At 35.8% G+C, this 23472-nt stretch overlaps 1 protein-coding gene across 3 annotated transcripts in view; it reads left to right on the plus strand.

Moving 5' to 3' along the window:
- Positions 1 to 42: 42 nt before the first annotated feature.
- The window catches only part of LOC139121240 (neuron navigator 2-like), a 303220-nt gene continuing 279790 nt past the window's right edge, over positions 43 to 23472 (plus strand). The window contains exon 1 of one of the 3 annotated variants that reach the window (XM_070685996.1): positions 43 to 727. In XM_070685996.1, the coding sequence (XP_070542097.1) occupies positions 659 to 727 (69 nt within the window). In that variant the 5' untranslated portion in view covers positions 43 to 658. The remainder of the gene's footprint in view (positions 728 to 23472) is intronic. The other 2 variants (XM_070686024.1, XM_070685965.1) reach the window with 2 other exon arrangements.

The raw sequence follows: 23472 nt of genomic DNA on the forward strand, positions 1-23472 counted from the left end.
ATGTAGAGGGCGATGACGTCACTGAAGTACATCAACGCGCCGTGCATGCACATGCAGCGCTTCGCATCCACAGTTCAGCGGCGACTGTGTTTGTAGTCTAGATTACAGTGTTTGCGGCACCGCTACATTAACAATTTTTATCGGATTTCGACTCCTCGAAACGATGTGTCCGACCGCTTTCTATAGTGACGTCTCGAGAGCTCTTCGAGAGATGCCATTCGTATTTTAGTTCATTTTCCAGGAGTGCGAAATCGTCCTCCGAGGAATTTTTATTTCTTGTTGATCAGTGTTGATGAAATCTCAAAGCGAAGTTGTTAGTTGGCGTTGCGGGAACGCCACCAACGGGAGGCAGTTGTCTTAGCTATATCGCGGCCTTGAGTCATCTCTCGAAAAGCATCACCGGCCTGAAAATTATCTTGGATTAGACAAGCTGACGATATTTTCTTACACGACGCCGGTATTGGATTTTCGTCTATCGGGACATCAGCAGCTATTTGCTTTATTAGCAGTTTCGGAGAAGTAGCCGCTAAAAAATGCGTGACCCCGGCCGTGTCTTGGAGTAATTTTAGAATTCGGCCACTTCGATACGAGTCATGATTGTGTTCTCGGAGACATGACAGAGACGTGAGAAACATATCGAAGATACCTTTGAGGAATTATGGCTGAAGGTGGTCATCCGGGGAGATATGGGCGCAAAGCTGCCTACCGATGGGACGAACAAAAGAGGGTAAGAAAGTAGTTTTTCAGTTTTTGAGTCGGTGACGAACAGCTCAAAGACGCCGCCAACTGGAATACACCTTGCCTGTCATCATTTCGACACATCACACCAGACGAAAGTATAAACAAACCTCGGGGGAAGAAATCTTAGGCAGGAAGTGATAAAATATTTTGTTGGAGAATTGTGGTTGATGTTCTTTCCCCCGGCAAGCTTTTTAATGTTATATGTTCAAGCTTTCACACTATATTTATTCAACTTAATCTGCGATGTTTATTTTCAATGTGTCGTCAATACATGTAAATCAATGGGAGGTGTTGGGTGTCTGGCAAAGAAAGTGGGCAGTACTATTTGACAATCGTGTACATTCAACTTCACTTATCATGCGAACAGAGGAAATATTCTGTCAGGAAATTCCAAGACATTTCGATGTTTTCGTTCCCACCGTTAACGCATTGTTCAACTTTTATGCAAAAGAATTCGAGGAAGAGAAAATATACGCACGGTACTGCCGTAATGTGCCACACTATAAAATCGGGAACTTTTATGCTTTTCTTTGTGATACTTTTATTGGCGCGGCGTAATCCTTACTAACAAACAAATATTGCGAGACTGGCCTGACATCCTGACCCCCCATTCACGGGTCGCTCTGCTCTTTTGCTCCCCCATGCTCTACTTCAGTCAACTTTTAGGTTTTCGAACTTTGTCAGCGTTTTCTTGTAAAGTGGTGGTGATTTATGCCATCTTTTATGGATTTAATTACGCCCCTAGATTATCTGGCCTGCGCCTGTAGAGTCGAAGTGTAATTCTAGTAACATTTCTAAATACAGTACACACAGCCCCGACAATCCTCCACACCGCATCGTAAACCAACACCCCGCCATGCAATTTGAAGCAGTATATGAGTGTGGGTTATTAGTCTCAGCTGGTGGCGAATTGCTGTTTAACAGTCCAACGGGTAGCGAGATAAATTGTTACATAAATATGATTAAATATATAAATTTGGGTTCTGTGTCAAACATGGGTCACCAGTCAGTGCTATTCTAAGTTACTCACGCTCACTATACTAATAGGAACAAGAATATTACAGCTTATTGTAAAAAAAATGTTGATTTTTAAATAACTTTTTATAGACAATATATATATCTTATAAAAACATTTAAAATCGACAGATTTTTGTATATTTATATATATATACATACAAAATGTATACTATATATACAATATATATATATATATATATATGTATGTGTATATATATATATATATATATATATAAGGTATATATATATATATATATATATATATATATATATATATATATATATATATATATATATATATATATATATATATAGGTATATTTGTATATAAAACAGCATTACATTGTACAAATCACAACTGTACCTCATGGACCGACCCTCACTTGAAAAAGTTGGAAAGCCTAGTCTTTTGATTTTTTATGCGATGCAAGAATACGGGTATGATGACAGATGACTAGTACTGATTCAGGCATGTTTGTTAAAAGAATTTTGAGTTTGGCACACCAGGTTAGATCCATTTTACGGCAAACGTAGAATGACAAATGCACTTTCATAGGTCTGTTAACTTTATTTGCATTCTCAGCTTGGAGAGTGAGAAGTTGACGAGACTTACAAGAAAATGAATGTGATCAAGTTATGTATAACTTTAGATTTACCTTTCACAAGAGATGTGGTGATGTACAGTGAATGAGTTCATACACCTGAGTAAATTGACTTGTCCCAAAGGAGTAAAATAGTTTGGTTTTGTCATGAAATTTGGAAGTTACCCACTTTTAAGGGACTACAAGGCTATGCTGTCATTAACAATATTAATAATGCAGTTTTCCTGCTGCCTGCTTTCAAAATTACAACAAGAGAAAACTTCACATTTGGCTAATATGTGTAGAGATCTGACCAAATATCAAACATTTCTCATGTTTTAAGATTGGTATGAGGGATCACAAGCCAACATATGTCACTTTTTAGCATTGATCAACCGTTGAAGTCATATTAAATGAATACAATCAGTTTTTGTTCTGACAGACCACACACAGTCTTCCCTTAATTTATGATAACTTTCATGCATCTATGGAATTTGGAAATATTATTTTTTCCATTCGACCATATTGATTTGCCTCCAAAGTATTGTTGAAGTAATAACAGTCGTAATATTTTTACAACCCACATTTTTATCGGAAGGATTTTTCTGAAAGCAATGCCAAGTTTGTTTAACTTTTCTCAGGTCACGTTAGTATAACGTTACTTTTTACTCCCTCCCCCCCCCCCCCGACTCACTATTAGTCTGTGGAAGCTTTGGAACATTGAAGAATATGAACAGTTAATAATATTCTAATATTCTTTGTGTTGTACTGTTTGTTTGATGCAATATTCATTTTAAATACTGGTGGAAAATACAGAAATATACAGTTTTATGCAAATGAAGGTAAAATTGAAACAAATTAACCTTTTCAGACAGAGAAAAGGAGAGAAATGTATTATGCAAATGTATAACTTGATCAGTTTTTACCAAGCAGAAATAGGTTTTAAAGTTTTCACCCCAGTTCCCTGTATACAGGTCCAACTTTACCATAGAAAACAATGGATTTGGGACAAACCATGGTGGTGAAAGGGTTAAGTTTCTACTGATGCAGTTATATCACTTACAAAAATGAATTTATTAAAATGAGTGTAATGAAAAGTGCAGGAATATGGTGTTTGATGGTTGACTTGGCCACCTACCTAGCATTGTTGAACGGCCCGCATAATCCATTTCAAAGCGACATGCGATGAGCTTCAGGGCGTTCAAGGTCAAAGGTGAAAGCCATACATACGTGTACTAATATTTTGATGACAAGCCCACTGAATTAAAGATCCATTATTTCTCATTACGGTGGACCTGCTGACATGTGATCTCTGTAGGATTGCCGACCATGCGCTGCGGGATTGTGTACTTTTTTAATGGCTTATCCAGTACCATGCCGGTCTTTGTACACTTAGCTCCCAGTCAGAAGAAAGAGAAATTTACCTCTGTCTGCGCAATTTAAAGAAAGTTAACTCTCATGTTGTTCTGTCCCCTGTCGTGTTTAGTTGAAGACTATTAATTTACTGAAAATCAGTACAGATGCGCTCGCATAAATTTGATTATGGAAGTTGAACTTGCTCAGAAATTGGCAATTCTCCTGAGGGTTTGTTACCATGGTGATAAGGAAACAGACTACATTTCGTTACAGTGGAAAATGCTCCAAAAGAAATATTTTATCTTGCAATGCTGCTTCTGTTTGCAACAGAAAATGGCTGCTTCTTGGAATCATAGTTTAACAACAATATTACGTGAAAATATTTTCTCAGAGCTGGTTAGCTTATGAGCCGTATATCTTGAATTTATTGCTCTGATAATCGCTCCAGAACGCATGTCTGTGTTGTAATTTATTAGCTCTTTGCATTTCACAGGTTTTTTATCCCGCTGAATTATTACTTCATGTTTCAACAAGATGCTTACCAATATATTTTCTCACTATCGTCAGATGCGAGGTATATACTCGTAAGTTGATTCTTAAAGCTGCATTTGTTCTGAAGTTTGAGTCTTGGACTATTTATCGCGCCCTGTGGGGTTACAGTTCATAACCGCCAGGTAAAATTTAGCTAAAAGTTATCCAAATACACAGTAAATATGCAGTTCAAACCATCCACCGCAAGTTCTATTCGACGTTATTGGAATATCACGATCAATCAGTGTTTTCCCCAGAGCAATTAAAGCACAGTGGCTACTGCTCTTTAATTTTGATAAAACAACAGAAATTCATTAACATGGCAGTTATCTTGTTATGCATATTTGCCGCTATGCTATCAGAAATTCCTTGGGAGAACATGGATCAATCATAATTTAAGCTGTTTTGATCTTGAATTTCGGAATGTTTTTAAAAGTGTCATTTACAGGTACAAAATACAGATGCACAATAACAGTAAAACTCAACCACAGAAAAGTATAATACTATGATGAAATATGCAATCTAAGTTTTTGATGTATTTGTATATATCTTTCACTGTTTTCAAAATTGACGACATTTGCCTATGAGCAGAAAACCTCCAACAGATCAAATCCTGGACTTTCTGTCCAACCTTTATTTTTTGAGCCATGTTGCCAGAAACACATTTGGTAGCAGAAAGTTGTAGGAATTTGTGTGACCATTAGGTTAGAGTTTAAAGGTCATAGGTCATCAGCTTTAATTGTATGTGCAAGATGTACATCTTACACAATATCATTTGTTGACTGTACAGTACTAGCAACATTTTCTTTTGTAAAAGTTGATACATACTAGGTAACATGGATCAAATATTTTTCAAAAGTTGGTCATGGGTAAAATGTTTCTAATATTTTATTTACGAAAGTTATTCAGTAAATTCCCCCCCCCCTTCCATTAGTAAAGAAACAGAAGTTTTCTAAACGAAAATAAGTTATCTCACTGTGCAAGCTAGCAGATCAATTATACGGTAGCTTCTGTTTGTGTGAAAATAGCTGATTGAGTCAGAGGTAGAGAGTGGTACCCAGTCATGTGTCTTGTCTTTGCTTTTAGACACTTATCCGCTTTGTGGTTGCACAAGCAGGATTGTCTTGAATTTTCAAATTCATCAACAGTAAGCAGAATAACTTCAATTTTGCTACGGGTTAAAACCTGCCGCCACGCTGACTGAGAGAGAGTGGAGATTATGGATGGAAATAATGATTTGTAATATGTACAGAAAAATGGAGAGATGAGCAATTATGATGACTGAAACCTTTAATGATTAAATAGAAAGATAGAAATCATGATCTCCTAGAACCAAATTATTTTTGTGATGGAAAAACAAAAGTTCATCATTATTTTAGAATTTTTTCTGTAGAACTATAATAAGGAAAATAATGGATTCTCAGCATTTAGTCAGTACCACATTTACATAAAAGGGAATGAAAACGGGGAGTCAAGATAAATTCTTTTTTATAGTAGTATTTTATTGTTAAGTTAGGGTAAGCGTAGTAGCTTATCAGATTTAATGGACATTGATGTTAGTTATTAAAATTAAAAAATTTATTATTTATGACAGATTTTCCATATTAGAGTGACCATTGAATACGAACTTGTTAGATTTAGTCTTTTCAGTGTGTTTTGAAAGAAAAAACTGATTAGCATTTTTGATGAATTCTTCTGGATCCTATAGGCTTCAGGTTTATTTGTTGGTATGATGTTAGGATTTTTTTCAATTTTTTTTAGAGATATACAACTGCCGCAGTATAGATATCAGTTCTTTACTCATTTAAATTTGCAAAGCAAACTGATAGATATTAGGTATTTGCTGTCTGTTTTCTAAGCATGTGTTTGTCTTTCAGAAAAAATCAAGGACTCTGTTCTGTACCTTCAATTGAAATTTCAGTTACATCCAGCTCTTTTTTTCAAAAAATCATATCCTTTCATTGCAGAAAATTTGCGATCAGTCCAATTTATCTACAGGAGTTTAGGTTGACTCATCTTCGTTTAGGCAAAAGGAACGTAAATATTTAACAAGATGGTACTAGATACAAAGTTGCAAAATTGCTTGCCACGTGATCGGTTTGTTATATCGTCATGAATTTTTCGTATTAAACCGTAATTGCTTTCAATCTGTTGTAGGTTTTTACAAAATATATGTATGCTATATACAGGGGTTCATATGTGTTCATGCAGTGACAGGCAAATTCTGTACAAGTGTCTGTTTGTCGTGTCGTATTCCAAACGATCGATATTCTACTGGCATTGTGTGCATCAAGACACAAGTTCTCTCAGATTCAACTAAATGATCGTGTATCAGCAGAGAGTCGACCCAGAGCACCATCAAACAGGCCATGCTTTGATTAGGAAAAGCCAACCAAGTCATGTAAACAGTGAAATTCGTGTATTTGATAAATTAATTTGGTCTTAAGCTGCCTGTGTTAATTACTGTTCTGGTGATTAAATGTTTACAATCACTGTAATTATTCATCTACACAACTGATTGCAATTGGTTTCAATTTCAATTGTCCTCATGAAATCTCTTGAATTTTACGTTTTTTAAGCAGAGCAGTCGTTTCTATGGGGAAACTATGTCTGTCTCTATGCATGTGTGACTCACAAATAATGTAATTAATGAGGATATTGTTTTGATGGAAATGTTGATAATGTTGATCAATTCAAATTTAATTATGTTTGATTTGAAAATGATTGACGCGTCAGTAAATGAATGTTGCTGAACCGTGGATAAATAAATGATTTTATCGATTTTGTGACATTTTTACAAGTTTTCCGTGTGTCTGGCCTGCTTGGCTGCCATGATGTATTCATATCAGTAACCCCTATAGTACAAGATGGCAAGCCTGTTTTAAAAGTTCAGCTGTTTGTGTGAATAGGGAACGGCTGACTCATCTAACATTGCAATGTGTCATTCTAAGATCATGTCAAGATTTCTGTATTCTTGAAAAAATAAAAATAAAACCAAAATTTAAAAAATATAAAAAAACTCAAAAACCTTTACTTTTCAAACCAGGGAGGATTAAATGTATGTGACTCCGAAAGTCGCCATGGCTGTGATTACTTGGAGAAACACATGATTGAATTTGTGTTCTATTTTGAATGTTGGATGTTATGACAATTATTGGCAGTTGAAATAGTCGTGTAACTGTATTACATATCCTATAACTTGAAGATTTTGGTTCCATGAAAATGCTGAACAGGCTTGGCTCACCACAAATAACACTAGCTTCTTTTCCTTCATCAATGTCAGCTCTGGAAAGCAATGTTGCTTTAATCTCGACAAAAAATGCCAAACCAGTAAGTTTTACAGGTGATTCAGATTTCTTTCAATTTTTTTTGACAGCTTAACAATTTGCTGAACAGTGTAATCTTTCCTTTTAATTAAAAAAATGTCCAGAAAGAAAATCAACATTGTTCAACCACGTCTGATTAAACCTTCAGGGATGATTGGAGGAAGTGAATTTTTCCAATTTTTTTTCTGTTCTCTTGAGAAATATCCTTACAATTTCTCCTCATTGGCAGAAAGAATTTACAAAACCTCACGAATGTGTAAATTGTATTTCTGTTAGGCATCACAGCAGAAAACCTTGAGCGGTAAATTGCATTCATTGCGTAGCTTTGAATTTCATCTCGATTTTCAAGATAAGAGGAGACCGCATTGATATGGTGATTCTTGAGAATTTCAATGTACTCTCAGTAGTTTTCAGTGACATGCTGTCCTGTAAGATGTGTTTTGTAGATGAAAGACCTAAGTTCACTGTAAACTGTCAAAAGTCGACAGCAAATGCCTACAGGTATGATAATGTACTGAGAGTATTGTCAAGTGTTGAAGGGTCATTGCATGCAACTATGTTCATCGTTTACTTTTTCACTTTTTCTCTACAAAATAATCCTCTGACTTGCAAGAGACCATACAGTGAACAAAATAATTGATGATTGTGGTTCTGATTTAACTGTTTGAGGGCTGTAATTTTTCCCACCAAAATTTTAGTGCAACATTTTACCAATTTTTGTGAATTTTCACGTAATTTCTTTGATAATTTTGAACCAAATGGATATCGCATTTCATTGGCTATAGTTTCTTATCAAAATTTTGGCAAAAATCTGAAAAATGTTGACGGTGTGTATTTTTTAAAGGCGACAAAAATTGACTTTGGCACACAAAGGGTTAATCAAAACTACCCAGTCAAAGATTATTTAGCATGGAAAAATTAGCATCACTATGATTTTAAAAATCTTAACTTATGAAATATTCTAATCTACTAAATGTAACCTTCAAATAAGAAATAGCACAGGCATGTCTTTTTCAGAAACTAGACCTTGATAAAAAGGTTTCTAGTCAAAGTGTGGAGTACATAAATTACTGTATCTGTGATTCAGTGAGTTATTTACCAAGATAATGAAATCCCCTTTGAGGCTTTTCTCTCCTCCAGGACTTTTATAGTATTCCGTTGATGCAGGGAAAATTATCACAAACCCACGAGATTGAATGTGTCATTAAAAATTGAAATTTCATAAATGTGTTATGAAATATTTACTTTAAAATTATTCTGTAACTCTGTTGAAATGGAAGAGTGGCAAAAATCCAAGAGAATCTGAGTTGCATTTGTTTGAGAAATTTATAAGGAATGACAAAGACCCGTGGCAATAAGTTATTTTTTGTTTGATATATTTCCCCACAGTTGCCAAGAAATTTTATCCTCAAGAAAATGCAAGAAGAATTAACTTGCAGTAGACTAATGCACAGTTGTATAAATCTGTTATCCTTCCTGAGTCATTCTATGACTGTACATGGTCCGGTGTGGCTTTCAAAAAATGCTTCCATCACAAAAATTGAACATATCACATCAATTTAGTGAAAATTATTTAGGATTAAATAGAGAAGAAAAATGCTGTACTGTATAATTACAAAATTTAAGTTTAAGATAATTTGTGGAGAAGCCTCAGGGCTTATATCCACAAACGTGTAAAATTCACATTTCCTTTTGTCGCTTGTGTTGTGTATTTTTGAGATGATCCCTAATTGGTGTCATTGTAGCAATGTCATGCAAGTTTATCTGACTGCTCAGGGTCGCTTGCAGTCAAAGTCATGATTAATTCATCGTGTACATTGTCTGAGGACACTGTTCTGTGATATAATACTTAACGCATGAATGAACATTTCCTTGACATGTTCAATGTCAAGTTTATACGGCAATTTGCCTCATCATGTCCTATCAATGTCATCTAGCAATTTATCTAGCTGAACTTGTGTCCCATGCATCCATCCAGCAAAATGCCAGAATATTTTGTACTGTAATTGATATATTCCGCATTATATGTAAAATAAAAAATAGTACCTGCATAGATATGAACATTTTTTTTATAAACTTCATCTTGGCACCATGGTTACCTGGCTTTTACCCAAACTTCACCTTGGCGTCATGGTTACCTGGCCTTGTGCCAAATTGATTGGTTACAAATGTCGAGTGATAATGACCTGTCACTCACTTTACAAATTCCATTAGACTTGCGTGCACTTCACTTCCATATTGAAAGACACGGACACTAGGCTTGTCTCCATCTACAGTCAGTATGGTGGTTCTCAGGATATAATGTCATTACGGAGAAAAGGAACAGAGTTCTGAATAAAATGACCTTCCTGAACATCACAGTAATGGTGTACATCTTTTCAGTCATATATTTATAACATTTTTATTCACAATATTTCTATATTTACATTTATTTGTTTTTTCTTTCGAATTCTTACTTTTGTATAGGCAGACATTATCAATTACGGTGAATATCAATAACCGTATTTAATTGCTGTACCGGTATTTCTAAATTCTCATTAATGTGAGTGAGTCTAGTCTAGGATATCAAAGTGAGTTGCCTTTCACAAAAAGACGTACATGCATTTCAAAATTGAACATGCATTTTCCTGTCCTACTTTGATACTTTCACAGCGGGGAAAATCATTAGAATTCCATTCAACACACTTCATTCTATTTAACAAAGCAAACCGCAATATCGGTAATTTCTTTCAAGGTTCAGAACACAAAAAGTAGTCCCCATTTACTATCATTAAAGTCCCATTCAGCGGTATCTTTTAGCATTTTTTATGAGATGGTTTGAAACCAAATGCAACGTATGTGAAAATTCTTACCTAAGTGTAACATTGAAGATGAACACTCTACTTTGATCTTAACAAACAAATACAATTTGTGTGGGTGTTAGGACTTTATAGCCCTTTGTTAAAGCACCTCTAGCAAGTCTTAAAGAGAGGGGCTGTCTGTGGTTTTGCATACGGGACCCATACAAAGTCTTTGCTATGCACAATATATCCTAATGCCCATTTGCATAATTTCAAATTTTAAAATGGTGACTGAACCAAAACTGGTCATCACGCAACCAAAGTTTATTTTGCAAAGTCTTGCAGTGATTTGAAAGCTCCAAAACTGGTGAACTATGAACAGGCATCAAATGCGGAATTTGCTTCACATTTGATAGACATTCATCACCATTCATCACCACTTTCTTGGAAGAGGCAATGTTTATGGACCAGAAAGTCACACAGCCACAGCCAGGACGACTCCTGTCTAAATTAAAGGCAATTAATGCATTTCCATCAATTGATGCATTTCCATCCATTAACCCTTTCACCACCATGGTTTGTCCCGAATCCATTGTTTTCTATGGTAAAGTTGGACCTGTATACAGGGAACTGGGGGTGAAAGGGTTGCCTTTTTACGCAAGTTGATGAACTCTTTGGCAGACTGCAGAATACTGGGTACTTGCTGTGCCATATTATAATGTAAGGTAATTTAGGGGTCTATATTTCCATTCATATTGTTAACCACACCATGGGACAAAAGACTTTTTCATGTGTACTGAAAGTATTTTCATTTACCGGTATATTTTAAAGCAGTGACTTGAAAGTCGAGGATAATGAAAACTTCATCAATAAAATTTGAGGATATGTTGAACTCTAAATCTAAGTCATGAATTCTTTAATTTCTTGCACTATGGATTTTGTCGTGATAAATTAATGAAAAAATCAAACCAGTATTAAAGATGAATCAAAACGGAAACATAACACTGATGGTGATAATACTTGATACATTGACTGGGAAAAATGTCAATAGTCTCCATTTTGAGTTACAGAGCTACACAACAGAATATGTACAGCAAACGCTGTGGACACGGCTCCGTCTTGATATGACAATTACGAGATTGCACTATGACATGCAATGGAAAACATGTATGACATGCCAAGATGATTGAAGACTGTATCCTACTTTTAGTTGAGTTAATATTAAATGCATAAAAAACTTTGATACCTTTTTAAACCTAATAAAAGTCAGAACAAAACTGATCCCGGGGAATTAACCCTGTGACACTGATATGATCCAAATGCTGATTGATGAAGTGAAGTATATGGTGCATTGTCGGAAATGTCACCTCAGAGTCAGTCGGCAAATGTGAATGAAACACTGAGATATTGCCAGTGTTCTCCCCAGGATCAAGCAAAAGCGTAGCGGCTAATTTGCATAATCATTTACATATCATTAATTATATTTGCATATGGATATAAGCTTGCACATGCACCCACGCATTCACATACACTCACAACAAAATGCAATGGTAACACACAAGTATGCAATTTGAACATCATGGAAACTCTTTATTACACTTAAATAAATCATCACAGTATAGTACAATTGCAAATAAAATCGAAGATTCAAACAGTAACAGCAAGTTCAGATTGAAAGCAAGAAATGGTTCGTCAGACTCTGATTGGAGTTTCATTTATACATATATTGCTGATAACATTGTCAAAAATTGCCAACAAAGAGGAAAATTCATAAGTTTAAGCACACAAGAAATGTAATTGAGTTTTATATCATTTTTGAACGACAAACACCGCGAATAATGTTTCATCACGGGGATCAATTTCAACCAGCCGCCCCCCCCCCCCCCCCCCCCCGCGTAACTACCAGTGCCACTGAACATCGTCGTTCGATTCTTGATTTTAAAAATACCACCAAGATGATCACAAGACATGAACTAAGTACGACTAGAATCACTCGAAAATCAGGTGTAAAATCTTTCAGAGAACGTGTCAGAGTGGAACCACACGTGACGCCAGGATCAATGTCAACACGTTATAAACACGTCGGCCAACATGGCCGCCGCCATATTGGAATTTATGCAATGTGAACTCGATCGCGATCGTGATCGTACTCGGACAAAAAAAAGATTATCGTTGTAAAATCATAATCAACCTCACTAGTCAACTGCTTCTTTTGTTTCTTTTGCGGTCCATTTCGTTGATCAAAGCATGGGAATGTGATCACAGGCCCCGCTAGTGCTACACCGCCTAACTCTGTGAATACTTGTCCTCGATGTATACCGACTAAGGCCCCGACTTAAAGGTCTTTGTTGGTCGTAATAGTCGTTGTAGAATGAAAACTTGTGAACAACCCAGCCGATTCTTCTATTGTTTTAACGTTCCTCGCAACACTTACGGACAAGTTATCGGACGCATACCATACTTCACACCTTCCACTCTTTCACCAAGTTGAAAGTTGCAGTGAGCGCTAATGTGTAGACAATGCATGCAACAGCTGGTAGCTACGCAGAGCGCTAGCGTGTGAACTAAAGGATGGCGGGAATATTTTAAAGCGTAGCGGGGAGAATCAAAGCGTAGCGGGAGAATCAAAGCGTAGCGGGGAGAGGCGAAAGCGTAGCGGGACCGCTACGCTAAAATGGCCTGGGGAGAACACTGATTGCGTTCTGTATCTGCTGGGTCCATGTGTTCCTGGAAAGTTGTTGAAAATCCTTGAATTTCAAAACCTCTAGGAAAGTCCTTGAAAAATCCTTGAAAATGAAAAGTCCATTAAAATTGATAATCGTCCTCCCCAATTTTTTTTCAAAAATGATGTTTAGTTGTGATATCCTAATGTACAATGACATATAAAAATTATATGTTACAAAAATTACATTTGTAAAAGGGTAGTTTGGACCTCGAAAGGTCCTTGAAAAATGCTGGAAAGCCCTTAAAAGTTCTTAAATTTGAAGTGACTGTGAGTTTATAGATCCTGTGTCTGATATTTTGTCCAAAGCAATTCATTTCTGAAGTGTTAAATTGTGTAATGCATTTGGAAGCATATGCTTTCAGTGTGGCGCTTAATATTTCCAACTCCTTCACAAGGTCTTCATTAAAGAAGGAGAACCCTCCCCCACCCATAAGTTACATTTCTCAATGCAAAAATAACATTGAAAGGAAACAGTCATCGGAACTGCACCTGTGCGAGTTTCTTGTTTACAAACAATGTATTTCATGCACGATATCTAGATGCACCTCATCATCATAGCTGCAACATTTAAATTATACGATGTAGATTATGACAGACATGTTTTAACTTTCATCAGTCGCCATCGTACCTTGGATACAGTGTTTACATTGGTCGTATGGGTCCCATACGACCTTTGAGCGCAGTTCCAACGACTGAATACCTTTAACCATAGACCCAACAGTTAATGACCCGTTGAGTTGGGGCCATAGGCTAAACTAAGGCACTCAATTAACAATAGCTTGCTCATACATCAGTGTGTGTATAACTTCCTAGTGAGGATTCCGAATTATTGTAACACTCTTTCTTAAAGACACAGTAAAAGCAGAGGGAATTATTGTAACACTCTTTTTGGCTTCACTGAAGATCTGTATTAACCCTTTGAACGCCATTTGAGCGCCAAGGTCAATTTTTGTCACCTTTACAAAATATACCCCAGTCAAATTTTTTTTCAGATTTTTGCTGAAATTTTGATAAAAAACTGAAGCCAATGAAATATGATGTCCATTTTGTTCAAAATTACCAAAAAATTACATGAAAATTCATAAAAAATGGTAGAATGTTGCACTAAGATTTTGGAGGGAAAAATTACGGCACACAAAGGGTTACAAACCTTAGGAAGTCTCCTACAAGAACCAGTTTTGTGATAGTGCTAGTAAGTACCATTTGTTATTTAAGAAAACCACATAGATGTAGCTTTATTCTTTCTAACTATAATTAGGAAAACCCTTTTACAAACCTGCCCCTTCTTAGTTGAAAAAATTTGCTTCAGAGACTCAACTGTACTTTCAGTTCAGAAAAACATGATTTATGTCAAATGATAGACTCTTACAAAGGGAGTTGTCAGAAAAACTCAAATTTTATGACCAGTCTTTTATCGGGAGGAATCAATTTTGTTTCCGTATTTTTTATTTTAACTGCAGGTGATTTTAGTTTTTATCAACCGATCTACTCTACATTGAGCTAATTTTTTATGATCCTGGAGGGAGATTAATTTTCCACATCATTGCGATATCACGTAGATGCAAATTTTCACACGATGCTGGTCGGTTTAAAGGAAATTGCGCAGTGACTCAGTCCGACAGCGATATACTTCATGCAAATTGAATGAAAATGAATCTAACTTAAGACTGTGTGCCTTTACACAAAAAAATCTCTGAGCTCTTTGAATTCATTGTCAGAATTTCTAGAAATGGTCTTACAAGAACCATACAGAATGTGGACCATTACGTATTCTTGTCTGAAAGGCATTTTACATGTCTAAGATAGTTTTACTGGCTTTTAGGGCACGCTAACCTATTAAATGAGATCTGACTAAAGAAATATTTTTAAGTATTACTATTGACGAGTTGCTCAAACATTAAGATAAAATTTTCAATGTAAAATATCAAAGTGGAAAATTTGAGCATACATCTTTTGAGGATTTTCCAGTTAATTAGGATTTTTAGAATATTTTTTGAAGACGCCGAATGTGCTAGACAGAAGTGCGTGTCAAGATGAGAGAGGATTTCTGTCAATTAAGTTTTGATACACGTGCACAATCCATCACCGTCTTTGCTTTTAAAGAGACGGAGAGACAGAGCGCCATTCCGTATCGGTAATTTCCTCTTTGCCCGCGGGTAAATCTAAATCCCACTTTTCCTTTCACAAAGTTTACGATTGTGAATCAACTCCCGGAAGTGGTGACATTCCATGCAAAACATGACATTTTTCGATTCTTGAAATGCGGACATAATCCCAGAAAGCTGCCGGAGAATTTCAGTTGTGTCTCACATTGTCATGGAGATTCAAGTGCGAATATATGACTTATCGACATATATATCAATGAAACTGACAATTACATAATTTCACTCATATTTTCTGGTCTGTGGATGAAGAATATGGTTTGGCAGTACTCATCAAAACAGCCGAAGCAAAGAAAATACCTATGCCCGTGAAATAAAATTTGACAAGAATTAATGGCTTTTGGTGATTTTGTAGTTGGCCTTGTACCAAATGTAGATCAGGTCAGATGCTGAAAAAATCGATGAGTCATTCTGTGAGGGCAGTATCATTTCAATTTCAAGGAGGGTCATATGACACTGCAAATAGTGAGGGCAAATATGTTCATTTATTGACTACGTATAGTGCTTGGATACACAGGTAAATGAAAGGGTCATCATAAACTATATTGCACTGTAAAAGAATGAACTTTTTAAAAATCTTTTACAAAATATGTGTCATTTTTTGCAATCTGTCGATATAGCACTGCAGGTGTCTGGGAGTACATAGTACATACAACATTTTTATGACAAACGATTTGTTATTCATTACCATACAAATGCAAATATTGACATCTTTATTGGGTGAATACAGATGTTTAATGACCTTCAAGTGGCTTTTTGATTCAGACATTGCCAAGGTCAACAAGTAAGAGCTGTTGCCAGCCTTCAGAAGTTACCTGGTAATAATGCTTGTATATGCATATCAATATGCAGTTTGGAAAAATTTAAATTGATGATTTTCAAAGTGTTTGAAAAAGATTTTAGTCTATTTGAATCAGTTGTTGATGCAGCAATTACATATAATGAAATGAGGCAAGACATTTTTGAAATTTATCACTTGAAATGATTAAATTGCATTCAAAATGCACCAACTTTGATTTATACTAATGCAATCTCTTTGAGCAAACTTACCAGCAAATCGTGCTAAAAGGCTTTTCAGCCTGTGTACAGTATGTCAAAAGATTTCACGCACAGGAGACATGCCTGTGTATGAGTTGTAAAATTATTACATAAAAGTAATGAAATTATATTGAAAATGTATCAATATTAATATTATGCCTAAGTGCAGTATCCTTCAACAAATTGACCCACAGTTTCCTCAGTAAGATCATTTCAACTTGTGATTTGTCAAGAGGTTTGTTTTTTTCTTGGACATACTACCGTACATATTATATGTGACCATTATAGACCGCTTGCTTTTTTGCAAGAAAACACATAGATATTATGCATGTGGGACTGCTTTCTATTTATAAGAGAGAAACAGAAATATTTTCAGGGAAAATTGGAATTTTTCTTCCCCTCACAGGAATATTTAAACCACTCTTCCCTATGGAGTCACATTGTCTGGTGTCGCTGGCTCATCATTATTAGAGTAAAGCACTTATTATATTGCATCTTGAGATATCTGTGCTTCTGTCCATGTACTTATCAATCTGCCCTTTGATAAAGTAAGGTTGAAGAATTCATCTGACACGCTATGGTTTAAAATTTCTTGTCTCAGCCACATCTCCAAGTGTGTCTTAAACATGTACCGTCTTTTGTAAGCATAATATTATGAAGAGATTGTGTGAATTAATAGCTTCACTGAGAAAAAGCTTTGTAGACATTTTTATCGTGTTCTTGAAGAAGTTATTTTATGAGGTATCCCTACCTGAGATGAATTGTCATGCAAAGATCTGTTTAGAAGTAACAGACGTGATGTCACAGATATGCAAATTATATGCAAATAAGGTTAACATCTTGAAACTCCTTCCAGTAATCATATTCATTCATTAATATTTTCAATTATTTTAAATTATTAATTTTTCAACAAATATTCACAGGGAAGTATTTAGCTGTTGCACTGATCTGTGAATATCTTTATAGCCATTCCAAATGTCTAAGGAAATGAATTGATATCTTCAAATTATAAATACAAGTTTGGAGTTTTCTTTCCAAGGCTGAAGAAACTACAGTCATACTTTCAAGGAAAAAAGATACGAAGAAAATTTTTTTCAGTGATCGAATTGCCAGATATGGAGTGTTAGCAAATTTAGCAACATTGATAAAATGAGGAAAATGAAAGATTAGGCATACAATTTAATTTGTCACCATGTAGAAAGTCATTGGTACGTACTTCCATGATTCTAAGAGTCATTTCATTTAGTGTTTGGTTGACATGGCAACCATTATTTCCACAGCGTGAGTTGACTGCCTTAGTGCTGCTAATTGATCTTCAAGTGGATGTATGACTGTCACACAACCTACTAATCCTTGCATATATGCTACGATGTCGTATTTCCAACTGAACAAAGTCATCGTGTATCAGACATTGCAGAGTGCATCTACTGATATATTTATTGAACAAGCTGATGAATTTTCTAATGCAATTGTTCTTTTTCGATAATTATTGTCCCCTTTAGTGTTCATACTGAGCAGCAATGATATGAAAAACTATGGTCTCAGAAACTTTAAGCAGATCGGAAGAACAGAGTGGCAACAATTTACATGACAATGCATGATTTGCATATTCTTGTTGTGAAAATGTGTCCTTTTGTACAGTCATTAAAGGGCCATTACAACCCTTTTCAGAATTAGAGCGCGAAGCCGCTGCAGTGAACTGCTATAAAACTACTCACACTAATTAGTTTCAGCTGAAGTCGACAACATTGTATGTCCCATGCAGACAGTTTGTTTGGGGAAGTTGAAATAAAAAAGATTTGTACATGGACCAGTGCATGGTAATGTTACATTGTATCTTAATCTTGAACACAGGGTGCCAATCGTAAACTCTCATTTACAACTCGAGCCTCAGACAGAGCTAGTTTTGCCTTTGTACAAGCAGACTTTTTGGTCTTCTTCAAGTAGCCTTGTTCAACACAAAAGTGGCCACGGCTACAGCTGAAACTAATTAGTGTAAGCAGTTTTATTGCAGTTCACTGCAGTGGCTTCGCGCTCTAATTCTGAAAAGGGTTGTATTTGTAACTTTTGACCATTTTTACCTCGGAAAATTCATTGTTGGAGGCTCATATTTGTTGCAAAATGTTGTTTTACGAAGAAACAAACATGATTAGTGATGTTATAGCCACATAAAACTGCTAATTTTTGTTCAAACATGTTAATTGCCCTTCCGAGCTCGTTTTTGACGTCTGGGATGCTCAGCGTGCTGGGGAGAACGCAGATATGGTGACGCCACGATCATGCGAGACGTACAAGTTCATGTTTATTGCGGGATCAAAACAACATCGCGTCGTGGGTTGCCAGACATCTGGCTGTGCAACGTGCTCGGATAGTGGACTACGACGTAAGTACCGGGCATAAGGTGCAGAAAAATGCCTACGTTGCAATCCGCGTGTCAACAGAGTTTGTATTTCTGTCCGGACAAGAATTGAAATTTTCGTTGTAAAATCACATGTTATTTAGTTGTACCGGTAGGGCACGCAATGTTTCCGAATAATATGCGGTTCTCTGTTATTTGACAGGCTATTCAACATGAGCCAGTGATCATTTCAATCAATACTAACGAAAAAAATCGCCAGAAGATACAGCTAATGGAACTTTAACATACAAATAGATTGTTCCAAAAACATGGGGATGTAGCCCACCCCTAAAAATCCCCTTGTGGAAACCCCAAGTAGGTATTTAATTTTCAGCACTTACTGCAACAGCATATGATGAAGACATTTTTTCAGAAATTTGTAGATTTTTGACGAAAAAGACAACATACTATATGAAAGACGTTCCTTAGCTATTGGTGTCTATCAAAGCAATGGCGCTCAAATATTTGTTCGCAAATTTCTTTCTCAAGTACTGGTATGTACTTTACGGTTCATAATACTGACATTATAACATAATAATGAAGGAAACAAATGTGAGAAAATTGATTTCCAAGTGAAGGAGTTTCAAATAAAAGTATAAAAAGCAAAAAATATCAGCCGAGTTCTTATTGACGAACTGGATTATTACCATTTTGCGGTTTAACTGTAAAAGGAATTTCAAGAGCCTATTGTAGTTAAGGTTCCAGATGCAATTTCAATCGTACATGAAAATTCTGCCCTCGAGTTAATAAGATTATGATCTTCTGTAATCCCATCTCTGTGGGCTGTGGACTGCCGAATGCGATTTTACGCCTTCGGGTAATCAGATACTTGGCTGCAGATGCAGTGTGCCGTGTGTGTTACTATTTTAGCTTCAAAATCTTCAAGACAGGTGTTCGGCAATTTTGACGAGCATGTCAGCAAGATGGTGTACAATGTTGCAATGCAATGTTACCCGAGTGGCTTGCGGTTTTATTTATAATTTTATGTCGTAACCAACAGATTTATATGAACAACATAGACATGATTTATGGTGACATGAAGTGATGTATGTAGTCAACATTATCAGTATGTGGCTATGCTGATATTTATATAAACTGATATTTGCATATGAAATATCCGTCCACTGTGTTATTATACAGGAAACTCTGTATTTTGTTCTACTTCTGCAATGTTTATTTATTATCAGTAAATTTTCAGCCAATCAGTGTTTATGTTACAATAAGTTGAAACGAGGTGGGTAGGGGTGGGGTGACATCAGTTTTATAACACGCCTATATATTGCATTGCATTGGTGTAGCAGCTATAAACATGTCAAGAATGATGCCATTTTAATAGCCATGCCAATATCTCTCTTACCATACAGGCATGTAATCATGCTAACATCCATTTTGTAGCATGAATGTGTTATAAGTTGTTTTAACGCACCCATGTGAATATTTATTTTGTTGCATAGCAGTGTGTCAATATAAAGGTCTCCTGCCATGCAAAAAAAAGTTTTTATATTCAGCTTTCCCTAAATTTAAATGGCTCTGATTCATGGCTGCAGTTATGCAGGATCTGTATGCTCCTGGATGCTGGAAAGTCTTTGAAAATCCTGAAATTTCAAAGCCCCCTGGAAAATCCTGGAAAATTTAGTCCTGGAAAGTCCTGGAAAATTTATGATCCATTCACAATCACAAAAAAAATAATCATCAATGTAAATATTTTAAAAGTGTTTTCATAAAAATGATATATTGTAGAAATGATATGTAGAAAATGGTAATTGCACTTCAAGTCCTTAAAAATTGCTGAAAGAGTTCTTGAAAGTCATTGAATTTTCAGCAACTTGAGTGTATAGATGGTGCCCTTTGTACTGCTGTTGTGATGGAGTATTTTTGTCATGCTGAGGGGGCCCACATGAAGAAAACTCCAAGACTGAACCTTCATTATGAAATTGATATAGTTTTCTCAGAGGCTACAGTCACAGTGTGTTTTTCAAAGTCTATCCTGCCTTGGAACAAACTCCAAATTGAATTTATAAGGGCAATGATATGAAAGGCTTGAATATTTAAAATTCGTTGTAGCTTAACGTTATGGAACTTCTGCATGGTAATATTGTAGTGATGGAGGACATGGTGTTCTTTGTGAGACAACTCATTCAAAAAAATGTCTCTTGCTACTTTGATTGGTGGATATGTCACAGGATACTGAATAGCTGCTCTGATTGGATGATGTATCACAGGATACTGAATAGCTGCTCTGATTGGTTGATATGTCACAGGATACTGAATAGCTGCTTTGATTGGTTGATATGTCACAGGATACTGAATAGCTGCTTTGATTGGTTGATATGTCACAGGATACTGACTTGCTGTTTTGATTGGTTGATTTCTCACATCATACTGAATAGCTGTTTTGATTGATGGAGTTGTCACAAGGCACCAAATGGCATTTTTTATCTTAGAATATATCATTTTATCACAATGATATTCACTTTTTCGATTTGTCTCTCAAGGTATGAATTGACTGTCATCAGTGATTGACTGACGCTACCACAAATGCACCATGAATGAGACTACACACGCAATGATTTTGAACTCTTTTTCCCATTCCCCAAAACTCTAAAAAATTGGGTGGGTACTTGCCCCGAACATCACCTCAATTGGAAACTTTCAGTGAAAGTTAAAGTTTTGCGTTTACTTGACTCATTGGTGCTTATGTGGATAAATATGGTAAGCTATTGATTGCGATGATGTGTAGACCTTAAGGCATACCTAATCAAGACAGCATGGGGCTAGGTATAGTAGTTTGGAAAACAATGTGATTCAATAACTGCGTCTTGTGTCATTTTTGACAGTTGAAGTTGTTCTTCCGGAACATTAAAAATATTTCGGAAAACGTCGGTGTGATTATTTGATGGTTTCTTTAAAGTGAAATTACAGGTTTTCTGATTGATGAGCTTGAGTAAAACTTTTTATAAGTGTGAAAGCTAAAGTAAAATGGCTTTTCTCAGTGAGATCAAAACTGCAGGAAAGCCAATTTGCCGGGAGACTGTACTGTAGAACGCCAACGAAATTGGTTTTCCCAGTGGGCAGAAGGTGAAAATGCCAAAAACTCGACAAATGTCTGTAATTTGATTTGTGCCAAGTGAATTCAATTTATTTCTGTTTTATCCCCAACTTTGCGAATCAGTAGATGCTTGGAATTGTGATTATATTTGATTTCATGACTCAATACTCTAATCAGGGAATGCTTGACTAATCTGGGTCGTCTAGATTTCTTGTCCAATCAAGTGTCTTTACTCGAGGGAGATTATTTTGATTAAATTGTAACTTTGAAGAAAAAAAGTAAGTTGAATTTCTGTGATTTCTTAAATATGAGAGAATATTTTGTGAGCTCTTTTTAGAAAAGAGAGGGAAAAATGTTTTGATGATCTGTTTACAAGAATTGCAACTGTGACAATCATGAAAAATGTGAAAATCAGACAAACATACACAGGTTTGGAAGTGTTTGCTGATTTATGTTTTTCTACATCACATTCAGAAGTAGAATTATTTTTCCCGGCAAAATGTAAACGTTTATGTAAAAGTTGCTGATAAGTCCAAAACTATTTATTTGTGTAATTTAGATTTTTTCATAAACTATGGTCAAGTGCAATATTATATAACAGTCATAAAAATAATGTGGAGAGCTTTCCTCCTGTTATCCTTTTGAATTAGTTTTGCAATGCAATCCAATATGTGTAGCTGTCTTACTCTGTTTGCAGTGCTTCCCTGTTGTCCAAGCAACAGCTATTTTGTTTTGCGATGCAATCCAATATGTCCAAATTGTGTCTTCCTTGTTTTCCAGTGCTTTCCAGTGTGTCCAACGCACAGCTATTTTGTCTTGTGATGCAATCCAATATGTCCAACTTGTGACTGTATTGCAGTGCTTCCTTGGAGTGTGTCCAACCAACAGCTATTTTGTTTTGCGGTGCAATCCAATATGGCCAACTTCCTCTCTTTTCAAGTTTTGCATTTTTGTCATCAACAGTCTTGTAATAATATGCATGTCACATGATCAATTTTTGTCAGTGCTGCCAATAGTTTGCCAAAAACAGTAAATTTTCATGGGAAAATAATTGATTTTAATCACAAATACAAATTGATTAAGTCCGAAAAATAGACATACGTACATCTTGTACAGCGTAAAAGAGCCTACCAAGACACAAATTAACCACACTGAAGCTAACCAGGCAGATTTTAGAAAAAAATATTGATGATATGAAGATATACCTAGCAGGGGGAATAGTGAGAAGTAGCAAAATATGGTATTTTAATGGGAAGTTTTCTACAGAGGAAATATACTGAGAAGAAAGTACTGATATTAAAAGTGCACTGTAGAGTTTTTCAGAGTAATTACATGTATTACTGATTGGATGGTTTGAGACAGATATTATGTGTCTGTACTACTGTTCATTTTATTTCTGCGTTTTCAGACCCGATTACTGAATGGATTGATTATTGTCGGGTTTTGCTAGTTCAGCCTAGCGGTGGCATTATCGGTTTTGATGTCAGCTCTCTTTCATTCACCGTAGCACAGTAGTGTGTCTGACTTAGCCGCTGTAATTTGCAGCGACATGTTTTTTATTGGCCAAGGTCAGACGTGCTGCCTAGAAAATCAATTGCCTTCATTAGGAATTGATTTCGCTGACATTTTTGCCCACCTTTTTCCCAGCCTACACTAACAACGCCAAATTTCCACCAGTCACGGTAATTTCATTCCGATATTGCATTAGTCTTGATATGTTGTGAATTTTGGCATAGATATCAGAAGATTAAATTAAAATACTTCCTCT

This window comes from Ptychodera flava, chromosome 2 (assembly GCF_041260155.1).
Source record: "Ptychodera flava strain L36383 chromosome 2, AS_Pfla_20210202, whole genome shotgun sequence".
Taxonomy (NCBI): Eukaryota; Metazoa; Hemichordata; class Enteropneusta; family Ptychoderidae; genus Ptychodera; species Ptychodera flava.